General features: G+C 32.3%; 2 protein-coding genes and 1 long non-coding RNA gene across 7 annotated transcripts; 2 read left to right on the top strand and 1 right to left on the bottom strand.

The window, feature by feature from the left end:
• Window positions 1-4,389: 4,389 nt before the first annotated feature.
• LOC148569786 (uncharacterized) lies at window positions 4,390-6,153 on the top strand. Its single transcript, XR_015907633.1, has 3 exons — window positions 4,390-5,167; window positions 5,277-5,485; window positions 5,963-6,153. It is a non-coding gene; the product is annotated as an uncharacterized LOC148569786 (long non-coding RNA).
• Window positions 6,154-12,014: 5,861 nt separating this feature from the next.
• On the top strand, window positions 12,015-16,150 carry LOC107628740 (BTB/POZ domain-containing protein At1g50280). Of its 2 annotated transcripts, none has more exons than XM_016331323.3 (3): window positions 12,015-12,453; window positions 12,614-13,804; window positions 15,360-16,150. In XM_016331323.3, the coding sequence occupies exons 1-3, from the start codon at window positions 12,391-12,393 to the stop codon at window positions 15,759-15,761; spliced, it is 1,656 nt and encodes a 551-aa protein (XP_016186809.1). In that variant the 5' UTR covers window positions 12,015-12,390; the 3' UTR covers window positions 15,762-16,150. The 2 variants fall into 2 exon arrangements, with proteins under 2 accessions (XP_016186809.1, XP_020973703.1); XM_021118044.2 differs by having other exon boundaries at window positions 12,292-12,453; window positions 12,594-13,804.
• Window positions 16,151-16,273: 123 nt separating this feature from the next.
• XRCC2 (homolog of X-ray repair cross complementing 2 (XRCC2)) lies at window positions 16,274-19,800 on the bottom strand. 4 transcript variants are annotated; one of them, XR_015907479.1, is made up of 10 exons: window positions 19,390-19,800; window positions 19,044-19,289; window positions 18,627-18,694; window positions 18,417-18,479; window positions 17,999-18,142; window positions 17,386-17,455; window positions 17,210-17,293; window positions 17,030-17,130; window positions 16,882-16,934; window positions 16,274-16,725 (listed from the first exon to the last, which is right to left on the bottom strand). XR_015907479.1 is itself a non-coding variant. In XM_016335935.3 (10 exons), the coding sequence occupies exons 1-9, from the start codon at window positions 19,591-19,593 to the stop codon at window positions 16,911-16,913; spliced, it is 957 nt and encodes a 318-aa protein (XP_016191421.2). In that variant the 5' UTR covers window positions 19,594-19,725; the 3' UTR covers window positions 16,274-16,725; window positions 16,882-16,910. The 4 variants fall into 4 exon arrangements, 2 of the variants coding, with proteins under 2 accessions (XP_016191421.2, XP_088365476.1); XR_015907478.1 differs by having other exon boundaries at window positions 17,380-17,455; window positions 19,390-19,725; XM_016335935.3 differs by having other exon boundaries at window positions 17,210-17,246; window positions 19,390-19,725.
• Window positions 19,801-20,414: the final 614 nt, after the last annotated feature.

Below are 20,414 nucleotides of genomic sequence, written 5' to 3' on the forward strand. Positions count from 1 at the left end.
AATTTAATAATTTTTATTAAAAAATTATTGAAGAGTATCTTGGAAAAAAATAATTTAATCATTAAAAAAATTTAAAACAATATTCTGGTAAAAATACAATTTAATCAATAGAAAAAAAATTATTAAAGGGTATTTTAGTAAATAAAATTTCATCACAAAAAAATAAAATTTTTACTAAAAGGTATTTTTGTAAAAAATAATTTATTTTTTCTCAAAAAATGGATAAAGTTAACGACTTAACGTTACTTAGTACAACAAATTTAAAATGGATTAAAGAGGGGATATTTTTAAAAGTTATAAGGGAGGGGAGTGTACATTTTATAAATAGAGAGGAGGAGAGTGTCATTTTAACATTTCTCAACAAAGGAGAGTGAAATTTTTGCTAATTTTTAATATGTTGTATTTGAGGTCGATACAAAGTTGGTGTAGTGAGTCAATATGTGTGAGTTTGAGTGTATACCCATCTAGGATATGAGCTCTATATGAGAGTTTGGTTAATGTATTGCTACATGTACAAAATAAAATTTGAACCTCCAAATACCTATTTAAGTAAACAAGTGAGCTAATTACTCGATCAATCAAAGTTAGTTAAGTATTTATAATTTTTTTAGACATATAGTTAAGTGTTTATAATTTTTTTAGACATAGACTTACATTGTGTATGTAATAGAAATTGTTTTTTCCAATCTACTTTCTTCATTTCATAAACCACACATATATACATCTAATATTCTCATACAACAGCAAAATTTTTCTAAAATATGGAGACTAATTATAAACTAAACAATAGAAATCTTCCTAAATTATATACAAATTGATACTATCTATATTTACTTATATTTCCAAATTACAACTTAGCTATTGATTGATATTTTCTATATTTGGTAAGCTTTATGTTATTTTCTATATTTAGCTAAGTTTTTCGTTATTACCTCACCTCAAGTTGGAGCATGTAAGTCATGAATGTCCAACTTGACCAAGATTGTTGTAAATTTGTGTTGGGACATATGATGGAAGAAGACGCTACTGCACAATTTCATCCCGAATAAGGTGGACCTCAATGTACTTCGTGCGTTCGTGAAAGACCAAATTTTTAGCGATGTACAGGGTTGCTTGACTATCACAGTATAGGCAAATGGGGGCAGGATAAGGTACGAATAAATCAGAAAGAAGATCCTTAATTTACTTCAGTTCGCGTGTCATCATAGCCATTGAACGATACTCAGCTTCAGGCTTCAGCAGAGGAGGCATAGATTGTCTGTTGTTTCTGAGTTTTTCATGAAATGGGAGAGTTGCCAAGTTGAGCAAACCACCCTGTGAGAGACTTGCGAGTTAGAAAACAACTCACCCAATTGGAGTCAAACCATCCATACAAGTATAAATCATTGTTCCGTGGGAGCAGAATACCTTGGCCAGGATGGCTCTTTGAATAACGAACAACTCTCAAAGCAGCTTACTAGTGTTATATGCGAGGAGTTTGCATAAATTGAGACAAAATATTCACACTGTAAGCTAAATCAAGTCTAGTAAAACATAAATAAATCAACCTTCCAACAATTCGGTGATAGGTACTAGGATCATAAATGATAGGACCAGTAGCTGATGCCAACTGATGATTTTCATCACACGGTGTAGTGGCCGGCTTAGCACCTAACATCCCCGCTTCAGTGATGATGTCCAAAGCATATTTTCTCTGACACAAGAAAATATGAATGAGAGACCGAGTAACCTCAACCCCCAAGAAATACTTTACCCAGTCGAGATTTTTCATGTGAAAGTACTGGTGCAAATATTGTTTAAAATTATTAATTGCAGCACCCTTATTTCATGCAACATACACAAGCACAACCAGTTGTACACCAGAGCGACAAAGACTAAATAGGGAATAATCCTTTTGAGATTGATGAAAACTATATCGAATAAGAGTAGAAGACAGTTTCGTAAACTAACAGTGAGGAGCTTGCTTTAGCCCATACTAATATTTTTGGAGCTTACAGACGACACCTTGTTGAGACACTTAAAAATAAACCAGGAGAAAGCTTCATATAAACAACAATATCAAGGTCTCCATGTAGAAAAGCATTGTGGACATCCATCTGGTGTAGTTTTCAGTTCTAAGCTGTTGCTGCTACTGTAAGAGTCGTTCGAATGGTGACGATTTTCTCAACCGAGAGAAAGTTTCATTGTAATCCAATTCTTCCACCTAATTATTTCCCAAAATGACTAGTCTTGCTTTGAACCGTTCGATTGTCCCATTAGCATTATATTTTATTTTGTATATCCACTTACAGCCAAGTGTCTTCTTTCTTGGAGAGAGAGTAGTGAGCGTCCACGTATTATTGATCTCAAGAGCATGAATTTTGCGAGACATAGCTTTTCGCCATTCCTCATCTCTCACTACTTGAAAGAAAAACAGAGGCTCCTATTCTGTTTGGAGAGCAGCAAGGAAAACACGGTGTTGTGGTAAAAAAGAATTGCAATTGACAAAATTTTGTACAGGATAGGACAGTAGGACACACCTGAGGATTCTGATGGAGAGGAAGACTGGACGGATGGGCTCATTTGGATTGTGGTAGCGGTGACGAAATTGCAAAGACGAATAGAGGATGCCTTCACACGATGGCCGCAACCGAGTGAAGCTTCCATTGTTGGTGGCAAATCAGTGGACGGGCGCATCCACAGATGGTGGTTCAGTGAATGGCGCTGAGTCATCTGAGTTATCCAGTCTTGGGTCCAAGGCAGTGGCAGCATGGTCGTCAGTTTCAGCCTCGAGTGCATGACCCCCCTATTGTTGGTAGAGTTTGCAACTGTGTGAGACTCCCCCATACATTCATTTTGGTTAGATGATTGGGGCGCAGGTATTGAAATTGACCGTGTCCTATGAAAAATTCTTCTTCAAATATTTCTTCAATCATAGGGGCCCGCGTAAGTGCTGTTCCAAGAGCATTGGTTTGGGCTTGTTTGAAGGAAATATATGCTTAACGAAACAAACATCACATGACACGAAAAATAATTTATTTTCCAAGTCAAACAATTTCCATTCTTTTTGTCCAAATGGATACCTTTTCGACTTTGACCTTTAAATTTTTCCTTTTGTCAGTTTTGATTGTGAACATAGCAAAGGGAGCCAAAGATTTTCAAATACTCGCCGAGACGTCGCTTGGGTCACCAATCTTGGCGAGGTTAACAACCCCACTATGGTGACATAGTTTAGATTCACCAATCTTGGTGAGGTTAGCAACGCCACTATGGTGAAAATAGCCATAAACCCACCTTGGTTGGCCAAGCCAAAGATGCACCTCTTACTCTCAAAGAGCCTATAGGAAAATAAGCACACAGCTTATTTCATATTCAAATTAACTTCAACTCTTTTTCATAAATAAAAGGTACATGAGTTATTTATACTAGTGGGAGAAGGAAAAGTCTTCATAACTTGGACGATGTGGGACTAATACATAACACAAAGTTCACTATTCTAAACAATATGAGACTTGTATTTCCTTATTATAATTAACTAATATAAATAACCTACTAACTCTACTTGCTCCCGCATCACATAGCTTGGAGCTTTTCCATGAAATACTTTATAGGGAGTTTTTCCCTGCAATATTTTTTATGGAGTTCGATTAATTAAGTACCCGGCTATCAACACACATTCTCCCCAAAATTGAGTAGGAGGATGGGCTTAAAAACGTAAAGATTGGGCAATATTCAGGATATACCGATATTTATGTTCCACTCTTCCATTTTGTTGTGGGTGCCAATGCAAGAAATTTGGTGAACAATTCCTTGTTGAAGAAAATATTGTTTTAAACAGGCTTGTTGTACTGTTGATCAACTAAGATTTTTTTTTCAAAGTAATTGAAACTTCTGTCTTTTCTTTTAACAAATATATCTAGACTGTACGTGAACAATCATCCACAATAGTTAAGAAATATGATACTCTACATGAAGAAGGGGTTCTATAAAGTCCCCAAAAGTCACAATGAATTAAATAAAAAATATTTGATGCATGATACTTACTCAAAGGAAATTTGTTTCTTGTTTGCTTGGATTTTTCACAAACTTCACAAATTTTGTTCACCTCATTACTGGTACATTTCTCATTTAAAACAGGAAGTATTTGCACAATTTTAAAAGTTGGATGTCCTAATATCTTATGCCAAATATCGAATTGATTCTCTGTTTTGATGTGACAAGCTTGAGTCTTGTATGTGTCACGATATTAATAAAACCCATCTTTTCGTTCACCTACTCCAATCAGCATCCTGAAAGTGCGGTCTTGCATAACACAAACTTTGTCAGTGAAATTCACAACACAATTTTTTTCATCTATTAATTGAGAGATTGAGATCATATTGCATTTTAATTCGGGCACATAAATAACATTTTTCAACCCACGCCCTCCGTCAAGGATCACTGTTCTTGGCTTGCATGCTACCCACATGTTCACCATCAGATAACCCCACTAGGCACTCGCGTATAATTTTTCTTTCCCATAAATTTTTCAAAGTTCTAGTCATGTGGTTGGATGCATCACTATCAATGATCTACAAATTAAACATTCTCTTACCGGTCATTTTTTCAGAATCATCAGGTTTTTGCTTGCCAATCATATCTAGTATCACTTTCCGTTGTTCATTAATAAACCTACTTTCTCAAGTTTATTCGCGTCTATATCATTGGCCTGACTTCCATTAACATGCATCACATTTACCCGTGCTTGATCTCCACAGTTTTGAGCCCCTTGATGCCATGAACTTTTGCCATTGCTCTTTCCTTCATATTTGGATCGGTTGCTCCACCATTCCGGATATCCCGCAATTTGAAAGCATTCTTTTACATCATAGTCATTCTTTCACATTTCAAGCAAGTCACCGTCTTTTTTCCATAGTATCCACGTCATCTCGCCTTGCTTCCTATTTGTATTACAAGGCCCACAACCATCCCTCATTCTTCTGTTGACTTCGTGATTGTTCTCACTCTCTCCTCCTGGATCAGCATCGTGTAGACATGGCTCAATGAGGGCAAGGGATCTGCTGCCCAAATATTTTACCTTACCGTGTCATAGCTTGTATCATCCAATCCCATCAGCAGATGATGAACCTTCTCTTCCTCTTTTCGTTTCTCAAGTTCACTCCTAATTCCGCACTTGCAACCGTCACAGGTACAAGTGAACATTTGTTCACAATTTACTAGTTCATCCCATAGAACTTTTAATTTTCCAAAATAGATTGTCATGTTCATACCCTCCTGCTTGCATCTTGACAAATCAGCCTTTAGTTGCTGGATCCACAGGCCATTCACCACAGAAAACCGTTCCTTGATGTCTTCCCACAACTCATGTGCGGTTTCTGCATATGCCACAATCGATCGCAAGCTTGGTTTGATTGTATTCAAGATCCAAGATACGATCATGGACTGCACTGTCCACCAATCCTCTAGTTCGGCTGGGGTTGTCGCTCGCACTGAGATCATATGACGAGTAAGTCTTCTTGGTCCCTCCTTCTGAGAATTTTTTATTTTTCTCCAATGTTCTTCTCTGGTTCTGCAATTGATGCCATGGTTTTACGCTGCCCTTTGTTCTTTTTTTTTTTCGGATATCAGAGCACGCACTCTGATATCATAATAGAAATTGTTCTGTCTAATCTACTTTTTTCATTTCATAAACCACACATATATACAAGTATACAACTGATATTCTCACACAGCAGCAAAACTTTTTTGAAATATTGAGATTAATTATAAACTAAACAACAGAAATTCTTCTAAATTATATACAAATTGATACTATCTATATTTACTTATATTTTCAAATTACAACCCAGTTATTGATTGAGTATTTGCCTAAATTTTCCGTTATTTTTTATGTTTGGCTAAATTTTTCGATATTAGTATGTGACTTTTTTTGGGCTATATTCCAATTTTATTGGGCTCCTGTTTCTTTTGGATTGAGAACCAGGTAGGGGCAGCTATAATAGTTTTCGAGATGGTGGATTTAAGCCAACTTTCGTGGTATGTGGATTAAAAGAAAACTAGAAGAAAAACGTGTTTGGTTGGCCTATTTGGGCCTACAAGGCTTGAATTGTAATTATTTCAAGAGGAAAAGAAATCATGAAAAAAAAAAAAGAAAAAGAAATATATTTGCAAAAAGGAACACTATGTTTTTCTTGATAAATTGCAACATTTTAAGTAACAAATTCACTAATTAAATTATCAATACAACCAACCAAGTTGGGTTGGTCTAGTGGTTAGCTCACTAGTCCGCTTTAGTAAGTGTCAGGGGTTCGAATTCCGCCTTATGCATGCAGCAACCCATTGACCAATGGCAAACCCTTAAATGGAGCTTAGTATTGCGACGGATTAGTCCTTAACCTGTCGGATTGTTGATTAAATTACTTCTCAACAATTTATTTATATGATTAAATATTTAAAAGAATGTTATCTTCAACAATGACCAATATAGATAATGAAAATTTTCGCATATTAGTCTAACTTTCCTCTTTTTCAATCAGAATATAACGGATCTTGATATTTCAAAACATAAAGTACATAATAATTTTTTGTTAGCGGATATATTAAAACTATAAATTACTATTAAGATGTGAATTCAACAACTATATAATTTCATGACAATAATTATACAAAAACCAGCGTTGTTATGCATACTTCATCTCTCCTATCACTTCAAATCTATATAAAATAATTGTGCATAATACCCATAATCAAAATCTAAAGATTTTAAGTGCCAACTAGGTACGGTAACATTAATTATATTTCCCTTCCTAAAAATGGGTAACTAAGAATGCAGCAGGAGTATAAAACTCCCCCCAACTTTATTATTCATTTGGAACCAAGAATCTTGCACTTCTGTTATAAGATTTTGATGTTAGAGAATAAATACAACAGGAAAACTGTGGGCTGCTATATAGTACTGGGATATTATATAGTACTACTATCTTTTAACAATTATGAAATAATGGTTGGCATATACTTGAATTGTTACAAATTTGTTGGTGGGACAGTATTATTCAGTCTGAACTAATTAAATTTCTGCCTACTTGTGTGATTCTCTGAGCATTTTAATTACATGAATTGAAGAACATGGCCGAATATAAGGAACCCATATTACAAATAAATGAGTCTATATTATGACGTAGTACCAATATATATTGATGTGTTTGTTGTTTAGTAAATAATCATCTTTGGAAACTCTTAACACCATTAAATTGATTTATTTATACGTGTTTTACATATCCTTTTAACAAAATAATCAGATATTAATATAATCAAAATTTTCACACTATCTGTCGATAAGTGACTTCATTTTTGGATTTTTTTTAAATAAAAAAATATTTTATTTATTGAAATAAATAATATGTAAAATAATTACAAAAATACTTAACATATCTTATCTCGTTTACGGTGTAAATGAAATAAGACAGATGGAATGACATGTGTATATCTCGTTTAGTGTGACTCACTCGTTAAAAAAGAAGTAAGCGTCTGACAAAAAATAAATGATCAGAATTAGAAAAAATAAAGTCCTAATAATTATTGACATAACAAACTGATTTAACTATTATATACATTTATTTAACAGAAATTTATAAATATGTACTAACTGAATTTATTTAAATAAAACTTTTTACGTTCATAATTACTAAGTTAATTAACAAATATCTCCTCAATACGTTAATTAAAATAAAAATATTTACTAAAATAATTAACAATCTAATTAATAAATTTTTACTTAGTAATTTAATTTAGGTAAAAACAAAATTACATAATTATTTAGTTAAAAAATAATTTTTACTTGGATAGTAATTATTAAATTAACTTTATGAAAAATATCTACTACAACATATAATATCTAAATTAATAATTATGTGCTTAATAACTTAATTACAAAAAAAATAGAACCACATTCCTAAAATCATATCCTATCAGTAAACCGTTATTAAGATACATTCAGCTACCTAAACCATAAATTATGTACTAGTTCTTGACAAGTATTCTAACCATGGCTAGAATAGAAGAGAAGAAAAAATTGTCGAAAAATTAGAAATGGAGCCCGAAACGTCCCTGTTAACCACATATATAGGCCGCACCCACTTTTTTTTCGTTTACAATGTAAACAAGATATACACATGTCATTCCATCTATCTTATTACGTTGACATGCTACGTATTTTCATAATTATTTTACAATTTATTTATTTTAATAAATAAAATATTTTTTATTTATTTAAAAAAATTCCTTCATTTCTTTCCGTAAGTCGATCAATACAGTAAATTAATTAAAATTTGTATCATAAATGCAATAAATAAAAAGCAGCCAACAATATGTTCCTTTAAGCATTTCTCATATAAAAGATATAACGCCACAACGAAATGACAGATTAGAAACTACTTTTTTTTCAAGTCATACATTTGAATTTTGAAAGCGTTAAAGTTAAAAGGTAAGAAAATTTTCAAATTTTCCAAAAGCATTAGTATTTTAAGAAGAGTTTAAGTAAAATTTTTTACACAGTCGTATAATTATATCTGTCATTTTTTTAGATGACTATTCACATTTATTTTTGCTAATAATGTGGTGTTACTTAATTGGATGTATTAAAATTAAATTCTTTTAATAATTTTAACTGTTTATATATAAAATAAAAATCAATAGCTAAAACTGTCGGCACAAAACACTTAAAAACCTTCCTAAACTATCTATTTTGGATTCGCATTGCAAATACAAACAACTTTACATTATTGCATCATGCACACAATTTTGACAGATCTTCGAAATGATTGCCTATGCTTGTTCATTTCAGTGTGATGATTCATTGAGTAATCCCTAAAACTGAAAGTAATTTTAGTTTATTATAATTTAACTCTCAAAGTTTATATTAACTACTATATAAGTGATTCGGATTTATACAAAAAGAAGTTACACTATTCTTGCTGTCTGGAGTAAACTTAGAGAGTAATAATAATACGTACACGTGAATCCATTAAAATTATACGTCACTAAGAAATAATGATTATTATAAAATAATAATTATTGTGCTGTGTGTGTGGGTGAGTTGACAGATTACTTATAATATAAGGCAAATTGCTAGTAGTCTAGTACTTAAGCTTTTGATTATTGCAAGTTGCTTTAATGGTTGATACAGAGAAACCCGTGATTAGAGCTTTAATTAATTAATTTGTGGTTGTAGCATATTTTGGAGGCAAATTTTCAGCCATCAAAATTTTTAAAGTAGTTCATTGATATTTCGTACGCACTATTTTCCCTTTGCCGACCGATTTATTGGACCAAAAATTTGGCACCGACGCTGCTTCCAATTAATTCAAATATATCAAAACAAGTTACTTTAAACCAAAGCAAAAGGATCATAAATTAAGGAACAAAAGTAAAAACTCGAGAATAATTAAGTTAGGATAAGGCTATTTTAATACAATAAAAATAAAAAAATATTGTCTATATACATTATTAGTCGACACACATTTTTTTAACAAATACTTATTTTATATTAAATTGATGAAACTTTTTCTCATCATATCTTGACATATTATGACCTCATATAGGATGAAATAAAAAATATTATATATACATAAAAAATTATATTTGTGTATAAGGAAAAATATAAGTAATTAACAATATTTTTTAACAATGTGAATTAATAAGGTTAAAAGAATAAATTTAATTAGTAGCATTAAATTACGGTGTAGTGTATTTTCATTTGATTGGTGGTTGTTCATGTTGTTTAAAATATTCATTGTTTACCTAGCACTCCCCTTATGTATAAATGTATTATTGTTAAATTTATTTGTATTATTGGAGCTTCTTTCACCTTGGGAGGAGTTTAAGAGTAGTCTTAAACGGGACTGTCCCTCTATTTAAGCAGTTCCTTGTTTTGTTTTTTTTGTTTTTTTTTGTTTAATTTATTTCAGTCACAAAAAAAAATATTTTATACTAATAACTGATTTGATGATTGATATTTTATGATATTTAACATGGTATCACTATGAAATATATTTAATAAGTTGTCTATGATGCACAGAACACTGACACGGGACACGACACGACACGGGACACGCCGACACGCAAATTTTAAAATCTTGCATGACACGGGACACACATACATATAAAATATAAAGCATTTTTTAGATAAATTGTAATGATATTTTGATATTTTATTGATATTAAAATATAAATTAAAATTTTTAATTATTTTTAATATCTTATTTTAATTATATCAAGTATTTAAAATATTTTTTTGTTTTAATAAATAATAATATATACTATATCTAAATTTATTTTAAGAATATATGTTAAGAATAAGACTGGACACGCTGATACGTGATGGTATTTAGGTGTGTTTAGGTGTGTCCGAAAAAGAATTTTTTATTTTTTATTAAGACACGGTTGAACACAATAAACACGCGTGTCGGACGAATATCGGTGAGTGTCATATCCGAAATGTATCCGACACGTAAACACGACAACTCAGCAAAGTATCTGTGCTTCATAAATAATAACTATAGATTGAAATTAAACTCTGATCTGAAGCAAGTAATAATGTAATATGATGCATATAGCTTGGAAAAAGATTAACAGAATAATCACTTGTTTATAAATAAAATTGCACATTTATAATTTGTCTTTTTTATACAATTTCATGGACGTAGTAGGGTCCATGTTCACATGTTCCGAAACTGCATCATCACTCATGCAAAATCTAAAGAAAGAGCGAGGAACCTTATTTGCATTACGTGACAGAAATGAGGAAAAGAAAGTGCGTTGGGTTCACGTACTTAATAACGTGGCAGTCATACTGTTTTGTTTTCTGCATCAGACAGAATCCTCACATAAGGCGTTGCTATTCGTTCCACCAACATGCATATATATATATATATATATATAATTATCTTTTTAACTACCAAAAACATTTTGTTTGATTTAATTTGATTCAAAACTTTGTACTTAATATACTATATAATTATTCGTAGGGTTGAACAACTTGTGGGTACGTAGATAATAAGGACAATTTAGGCAAATTCATGTAGGGCATTATCTCCTGTGACTACACGTCTATTAATAATACCATAACTTGCCATATGGATGGGACATATACATGGGATCTGTCATATAAACTAACCAAAACTAGATATTATATTTAACACTGTAGAGTCACGGCATAAAATCAATTAAAATTCAGTAACAAAACAAATCATCACTATGTGGAATAAGAAGGAAGAAGCAAGAACGATGGTAACAAGCCAATACAATCAAATAAGATAGGTCAGAATAATTTGGTGGAAGTTTTAGCTTAAAGGAGGAGCATATAATTTAGGATAAACTACACTTATTTGTTTTGCAGTTAACTTACACTACACATGTTTAATTTGTCATACTTGTACTGATGTTTCCAAAGGAAAAAGTAGTGTCACAGTTTTAACAAAAATGCTATTTGTATATTAAAATCAGTTATTAAAATTAGTCACTGATGTATTTATGTATAAATATCAATATAATTTAATTTATTTTTAATATATATTTATATTTTAACATATTTTTTACTAGTAGTTAATTTTAATATACAAATAATATAATTATATCTTTAAAAGGGGAGTCAATTATAGCGTGGCTATGTTAATTTGATAATACTTAAAAAAATATTGTTAAAAGAACATTATCTTAATTTTAAGGATATGTTTTAAATATTATCAAAATTGTAGAACTATTATAAATCCTAGTAATAATAGCCATTACAGCATGCAACTTTTAAAGAATATATAAAAATTAGGTACTACTCAAATAAAAATATCAAAAATATTTTTTCGTAAAGATGTTTTGTTTTAAAAAATATAATTTGTTTATTTAGCTACATTTTAAATAAAGTCAATATTTTCATAACATATCAAAATTTAATCTTATAATCTATCATTTAAGGGTAAAAAAATATATACTTTTATATAAAGACAATTATAAAATCTTTGTTGGAGTATCATCTAAAAATTAAACCTTTGAAGAGTAAGTGTTGTGATATCTCCTATTCTATGGAGTGTTCACTCTACAATTTAGTCAGACAAGTTGCGAATGACCAACCAACCCCCCCCCCCTCTTTCTTTTCTTTCCTTTTTCTCCCTTTTTTTCTTTTCACTCCCTCCTCATCTGCATATATTAAAACTAAAAAGTCACCAAAAAATAAATAAATAAATAAATAAAAAAGAAGGTACCCCACTTGGGGCTAAAAGATTAACATATATAACCTGGCCATAGTGTGATGATAATAGAAGATTAACATATTCAATCATTTTGTCCCCCTCTCAAAAGGACTCATCACATATACAAAATCAGAGTTTTATCTGTCTTTGTTCAGTGCATGAAGTAGCTATGCCGAAGCATTGTGACATGCAAATCAATATTGATGGTCAGCAGATATTCCTATTGAAAGAGGTACTCATTTAGTGTTATTTGATAATTATATTCAATATATACCATATATATGATGAGTTCATGATGTTTCAATCAAGAGAGGGGGGGGGGGGGGAAGCCATACATAATCACCAGATTTTCAAGAGTGATGATTATTCTAGTTCACTTGTTTTTATTGCAGAAGGTTATGTCAAAATACTGTGGAAAGTTGAAGAGAATCTTGAATCATCAAAAGAGATGTAATGTTACGAAGTTGGGGATTAGAATCAATAACTTCCCTGGAGGCCCAGATGGGTTTGAACTTGTTTCAAGGTTCTGTTACAATAACGGCAACATTCCAATCACTGTGGCTAATGTTCCTCTCCTCTATTGCTGTGCCATTTATCTTGGAATGGCAGAAGGGGTTTTCAGCAACAATCTCTTGCAACAAACAGAAACATTTCTTGATAGAATCTCTCAGTGGAAATGGCATGATATAATTGAAAGTCTCATGAATTGTGAGCATGTGTATGCATATGCAGATTGCTATGGCCTCTTAGAAAGGATCATTGTTGGTGGAGTGTTACCAAAGATTAATCAAACTCCAAATTCTTCAGATGTAAGCTTCATCAATTCATGTTCTTCACCATCCTCATATTCTTCCCCAGAAAGCACTTCTGGTAATAAGAGATTCTCTTCCTCATCAAACAAACTGGCTAATACTCCAGAAAAAATCAGGTCAACTTTGCCAAGCAAAGCATGGTGGTTTGATGATTTGGCAACTTTACCCCCAAAGATCATTGAGAAACTCTTCCAATTTCTTGGTGCATACAAAACTGACAACAACAATTTAGTCCTCACAAGGTTTTTGTTGCATTATCTGAGAAAAGCAACTCAAAAAACCAGAGTTGTTGATTGCAAAAACAGCAGTGAGAGTGAGTATGCCGCTCTTGCAGAAACAGCAGCTTATGGTGTCATTTTTGTTGGAAAGGAAACATTTTCATGCAGAGGGCTATTTTGGGTAATAAGGATTGTATCCGGTTTTGGTTTGAGTAAAGGTTGCAGGACTGAACTTGAAAGATTAATTGGTGGTGTCCTTGAACAAGCTACTTTGGATGATCTTTTGGTATCTGGCCATGATATGGGAGTTTATTATGATGTTAATTTGGTCATAAGATTGGTTAAACTCTTTGTTGATATCAATGGTTCTGATGAAGGGGTTTCATTACAGAAACTGAAAAGGGTTGGTAGGTTGATTGACAAGTATTTGAAGGAGATATCACCTGATCAGAATCTCAAGATCTCTAAGTTTCTTGGAGTAGCAGAATGCTTGCCAGATATTGCAAGGGATAGCTTTGATGGGGTCTATAGAGCCATTGACATCTATCTTGAGGTGAATATCACATACCCTTCTTTTACTGTTCTTATCTGCAGCATCATCTTTTAGCACAAATAATATTGTTTTGGTTAATAAATTTTTCGTTCTTGTAAAATTGTCGATTGATGATTTTTATTACTGTGAAACTTTTTCTTGTGGTTTTGGTCTCCAAAAGGTTTCCAAATTGAAAGTGGTCCTTGTCATCATTCTACCTGCATATTACTTTACACCTATGGTTCAAAACATAAGGAACTGTCTTCGAATTGATTTGTATGAGAGATATGGTAGGGACCAATTTTACTTATTTTTTAAAATTGTTTTTACTAAAACCACAGAAAATTTTTTTCATAAAGTCCAAAATCATAAATCACTAATTTACAAGATAAAACTTAATTAACCCTGATAACATTCAGGTTTTCAAATCTACTTTGTTTTGTATGGGACCTCTTTTTAACTTAATCTGTGTAGTAAAGAAATTAAGATGAAAAACCTTAAAATTGTCACTTTTACTCACCTTTAGTTGTTTCGTTCAGCCTAATAATATATATTGCTCAATCTTTGTCATGTGGTTAGTATTATGTGTCAAGTGCAATAAATAAATAAATAAATAAGATGGAAACAGGAACTAAAACGGAAAGGGAAAGGAAGATGCATGTCCAGATTACATACAAAACTATATCCATAAAAAATTCCATGCATTATTAACTTTATGCTTGGATTTATGTATGTAAGAATATAATTTTTTGTTGACATATTCAACATCAAATATGACTTAAAACCCATATTGTATTTTTCTCGTCTTTCTCTAAGTGTATCTCTAGCATTGTCTATAGTGCTTCGGTAGTCAAAATACAAAATTAGATGTTTTATTGTCAGATTTTTCATATTAAGATTTTTTGTAATTTGTATTTTTGTTTTTTCTTTCACCCTTCTGTTATTGTGGTCTAGAAATCTCATCATCCTTCATGTGCTTCGTCATAGAGTAGAGTAATTTGGATGTATTATTAGATAACATGGGGAAAGGGAAACATATATAAATCCAAGGCATGTGCATACTGCATTGTGCCCCTTAGTCTAGGAATTCTCACACCTGCGTGTCTGATACTGCTGTAGAGTTCACATTCAAACAAGTGTTTTAGACTGAGGAAATGAAAACACTTGTCATTCATAGACACATGCTGTCATTGATCTTGATTCTTGAATATTTTCTGAGTAATGTGGACAAATAAAACACAGAGCTGGCCACCCTTAGTATTTGTTTCTATATGCAATTAACGTTACCTTTTTTACTTTTTTCTTTGACAGCACATATTATTACTTTAACCTAGCAGCAAAAGTTTGTTGTTCATTAGATTTGTTACTTATACTCACTTTTATCTCATACTTTATAACCTTTTGTAATTATTAAATTTTGTATTTTCCTAATTTACTCCCCACCTTGTTCAATTTTTTTCACAAATATTAACAACACTTAATATAATAAGCTCTCGTCATGCATGTATTTGACAACTAGTATATTACATTATTATTATATAAATTTTTCTAATTTTGGTAGCCAATGAAATTGCAGTCTCATCCTATGATCACATTCGAGGAAAGATCAAGATTGTGTAGATGTCTTAATTACATTAAACTCAGCTTTGAAGCTAGTAAGGATCTGGCCAAGAACCCCAGAATACCTCCAAGGATTGCAATGCAGGCTCTTATTTCTCAGCAATCAAAGATTGCAACACTGGACTATGATGAGACTGAGACTCCAAGAAAGAAGAATCCTTATCAATTAGTTTTGTACAAAGAAGGTAAGAGGAACAGCTTCTCCAAGGAGAAAAAAGACATGACACTAAACATGGATAAAATGCAATGGAAGGTAGTAGAATTGGAAGAATTATGCAAGGAAATGAACTCAAAGATGGTTAACCGGAATGCATTGTTTAATCATGCTCGTGCCAGATCCTCACCAAGATTATGCTGATCATCTTCAACTTGTGTTAGTACTTGAATTGTACAAAGCTTAAATTGTATTTTTATTTTGTATTGGGTAGAATCTCAAATTGATACAAGATATAAGAGATTCCTGCATTGTTGCGGGCTGCATTTATTCTCAACTGGTTTGGTTCGATTTTTGAACCTAAAAATCAGTATGTGGTTTGGTGTGGTTTTTCTAGTGAACCAAATCATGCCCAGTACTAATTGCAGCACTAGAACCTATTGAAATACATAAGTAATATTCGATAAGATTGTACAAAACTAGGACCATAATGGGTATAAAGTTTTTGCTACCTAGTCATTGCAAGTTTGAGGAGTTGCATTCTGCTTAAGACAATATACAGCTACGTGAATTTAATTGATAGTATTACATTATACATATTTTCCTTTTTATCCATTCACAAGTACAGGAAGTGATATGCTAGCAAACTTAATATGCATATTATGTTAGAAATAAGTAAGTAAAGAGGATATTGGAGAAAGAAAAGATAGCGGTTATTAGAAAGTTATACTTGTGTCATGAGGCAATACTCTCTTTATATTGCACTATGCACTTCTCAACAGTCAACACCTATATCTTGTTACTTATTTGAGTTAACTAACATTGTTTATCTTCAAATACACAAGTAAATGATTCTGTGCATTTCAACAATTGCAACCAGAAAATGACATGTAAGCACCAAATTTCATCTAAGTTGGCAATTAATTAAACTAGGGTGAGTAAAATTGTGATTGTGACCTCTTGGAGCTTTCCAAGTGCTTGATCCCGGAAGCTTTCCCAAATCAGGTTGCAATATGAGATCCTTCTTATAGCACGCAAGAATAACTTAAATTCTGATGCAATGGATCTTCAGAAAGACTTGGATCCTATTTGCTTCATGATGTTGTGACCAATGAAGACAGTTACATGCCCTTTTATAAAAGCATTGCTGAACCTATATTTACATCAGCTAGCAGCACAACGAACATAAACAAAATTAGAGGAAGAGAAAGGCGCCCGGGGGGGGGGGGGGGGGGTGGAGGGAGTAAGCAGACTGATAATAGTAAGTGATAATGATGAGCAATAACTATTTACAAACTTCAGAAGATATTAAAGAATCCCTCACCCACAATTGGCACCGTCCGCAACCATGGTTCATGAATCAACAAAAACACCATTCTACAAGTTCAGCAAAAAGTAAAAAATGAATCTAATAAAAGTCAAATTTGATTAACTTAAAAGTTAAAATCACAATCTACACATAATGTTCTTACATCCTTCACTATAATCTTGTCTGGAAGTCCAATTCTTGGTAATAACCATTCCAACACATACAATGAGGAGTTTTCAGAATTGTTTATAACAGGTTGATCATCTGAAAAGCAAGAATATGCTGAAGTCATGGCTGATGGATAAAAAAAATTAGTTATTAACAACGGGAATGGAGCCCAAACCTGAACGGCGTAGAAGTATTCTATGTGTAACAAAGGACTGCAAGAACGTAAGGGGCGCCATAAAATTAGAAATATTAATAGTGACTGTAAAAAAAAAAGGTACAAGACATAAGCAACATTAGGAGCCAACATCAACCACTTCATAATATACATGATGTACTAGTAACAACCTGTACCTGCCAGACTGAAGGCATGTACTCACGATACTGAATATGTTGTGGGCTTCTTGTTACATTTCTTGAACACCTTTTCAAGAAGTACAGTAATATTAAAATTAGAACAGAAACTACGGCTTCTCAGTAATGAATTTGCAAAGCAACACAGTAAAAACGTTTAATACAGAAATGGAGACCAATTGGGTATCATTTAATTGTCCTACCTTAAGAATGTGCTGAAAAACAAGAAAGAGATAAATAAGGACACAGAAATAAAAAGGCCTGAAGGTTGCATTGCACCATAGTTTCGACTTCATACATTTATTTATACTAGAAAAAAGTGTATATAATAGGGTGATTGTCGATCAATTTCTTCTTAGTCTACCCCTAATTAAATCCTCTTACTAATCACCATTGAAAAGGGTCAGTACTTCTTTAGCTCATGACTTTCATAAACAATTTAACACGATCGATTCTCTTGACATAGTGGAAGAATTTTTATTGAAAGCAACCGTTTTCAAAAATACTTTTCTCTCTAGACACAATTACATACAATATTTCCAATTAGTCCTATACGGATAATGAAAGAAACGTGCTTTAATTTCTCTAACCACCATGGATTGATGGAACTCACCCGTTGACCTCCTCTGAAGCCGTAGAGTATGTATTTCCAAAAATAACCGACTTTGTGGCTATAACTAACATAGGATGCACCTGAAGTAGTTTTTTAATATCTTGAACTACAGCTTCTGATACACTCTGTAAGAAAAGCTTTTTCCTGCATCACAAATAACATCTTCAAGTTAAACTTTGCATATACCTGAATCATGGATACTATTAAGAGAAACTCTTGCAATTATCAACTTTCCCTTGCTTTCTGTCTATGTTTTTACCCTTCATTCAAAAAATATATATAGAAAAAAGAAAACAAGCAAGCCACAGAATGATCATCTAAGAATTCTAAATATAAATTGAACTTCAGAGGATTCTAAAGCTTGGAAAAAAAAAAAAGCGGCATGCATCAAACAAGGGTGGTGATGGGTATTAGTTACCTATTATGTTCTTTTAGAGACAAGAACATTGATGCCCGATCTACCCAATGAAAAGCTCCAATGCTGTCAAATACAGTTTGGACACTCAAACTTTAGTTATCAAATCAAAATGTAGTTTCTGCATAATAATGAGTTAATGATGCCATTTCAAGTAACATTGATTAATTTGATAAATTTTGTTTTTTAAAGAAAAAGCAGCAAGAAACCAACCTGTCAATCAGTAGCAGTTGCACACTAACCCCATGATCTTTCTCCCTTTTTAAGCGATAATGTAAACTCTGTTGGTCAAGAGATGCATAAGCAGGTATTAAAAATAATAAACAATGTTACAAGGTAGTGTGCTCTCTCCCCCATAAATTTTTTTGTGCTGTTTGTGTATAGAAATTAATCTTATATCTTCATCACAATGACTTTAAGTATTTCACATGAATCCAATTAGGCTTTATAACTACTTGGACTAATATCAAACATTCTCTCATGCCAACAAAAGTAACTACCTTTCTCCCTCCGCTACTTGAATCATCATAAAACGGAATTGAACCTAAGTGGATCGTCACACCCTCAATGCATCAAGATTAAGCTAATTGAAGTAACTTTAGAGTAAGAGTGGGTATAGGATGAAGTGACCTTGAGAGTCTGAAGGAATTCGAAGCTGTTGGAACACCGGGCATACAAGAAGCGTTGCATGCACAAATCATACAGGGTCTTATCACAATCCCCAATCGCATTACCTTCCATAATCCGATGAGTGAGCATTTGCGAGAAGCGCGAGATATCGAAGCGACAATCGAGGTCAAGAAAGAGCACGGAATGGTCAAAACCACCGTAGCGAACCCCGTTCCATTCTTTCGGAAGTACACAATTTATAGCAACCTGAGATTTTTCAGTTATTGCAAATTAAATTTTGATGAAATAGAAAAGAAATTTTTGTGTGTGTTAGTGTTACGGTTGAAGAAGTTGTTCAAGTAGGTACTTGAATGAGAATTTGTGTTTTGGCGGAGGGTGAGGGACCGAAGATCTCGATGACGTTGCCGAGGCGGAGCGGAACCCTGTGCAGCGGCGGAACGAGGAGGGTGGATCGGAGGGCGGAGATCCTACGTAGCATATAGTGAGCGGTTTCATCGCCGTCGATCCAACCTTTAACTCCTCCTTTCTCATTCTCCTCCTTCTTGTTCATATGCTATCAATTAATCAATGTTATGAATTATGATTTTGGTTTTCAACCTCTTCTTTTTCTCTACTCTTCCAATTCAGTTCTGTTCTGATAAACGATAATCATATGAATTAAAATTAACCTCTCCTCAGCTGTCGACGGATTCTGCACCGGACTGCTTCCCGCGCAAACTAACCATTGGGCCTAAAGAGATACATGTTTATTGGGCTCGGCTCTTCTTTTTTGGTCAAGTTGGATTCATATAAGTGTGAAAGTAATAAATAATTTGATTAATCGAGTGGTTAATTCATTTATCTATTTAGATAAGTATATGGAGTTTGACAGATTAATTCTTGATCTGCGCAGCTTAAAAATACCGCCAAAAGAAAAGTATGAAAGGTATGTTTTTGGCAATTTATTTACTTTGTTCTTTGAATTTAAAATTTAGCTGAAGTCAAATCTTTATAAAGTATTATATGTGTAATATATGTAAATTTATAATGTTATAATATTTAAGATTGGAATAGATATAAAAGTTATATACTTATATTTTATGCAATATAAGAAATGTGATTAAGTGAGAGGGCTTTATTCTCCCTTCTTTATTTAAACGTGGCGGAATTTTTTTATTATTTTCATGTTAAAATAAAAATGGTTGATGATATAAATATTATAGTTAAAATTTTGATTTAACTCTTAACATTTTTTAATATTATAATTTTAAATAAATTTATTAATTTTATAAAATTTATACTAAATATAATAATTTTACTATTTAAATCTTATTATAATTATATATTTTACGTACTTAATGAACTTTTTTTTTTATTTTAGTTAAGATCTCG

This window comes from Arachis ipaensis, chromosome B3 (assembly GCF_059453495.1).
Source record: "Arachis ipaensis isolate K30076 ecotype BB chromosome B3, ASM5945349v1, whole genome shotgun sequence".
Lineage (NCBI taxonomy): Eukaryota > Viridiplantae > Streptophyta > Magnoliopsida > Fabales > Fabaceae > Arachis > Arachis ipaensis.

Coding starts and splice junctions, on each gene's coding strand:
- LOC107628740 (XM_016331323.3), top strand. CDS start 12,391: ATGCCGAAGCATTGTGACATGCAAATCAATATTGATGGTCAGCAGATA. Junction 12,454..12,613: donor AGATATTCCTATTGAAAGAG/GTACTCATTTAG, acceptor TTTTTATTGCAG/AAGGTTATGTCAAAATACTG. Junction 13,805..15,359: donor CCATTGACATCTATCTTGAG/GTGAATATCACA, acceptor ATGAAATTGCAG/TCTCATCCTATGATCACATT.
- XRCC2 (XM_088509350.1), bottom strand. CDS start 19,593: ATGAACAAGAAGGAGGAGAATGAGAAAGGAGGAGTTAAAGGTTGGATC. Junction 19,290..19,389: donor AAACACAAATTCTCATTCAA/GTACCTACTTGA, acceptor GAAAAATCTCAG/GTTGCTATAAATTGTGTACT. Junction 18,695..19,043: donor AATTCCTTCAGACTCTCAAG/GTCACTTCATCC, acceptor CTTGACCAACAG/AGTTTACATTATCGCTTAAA.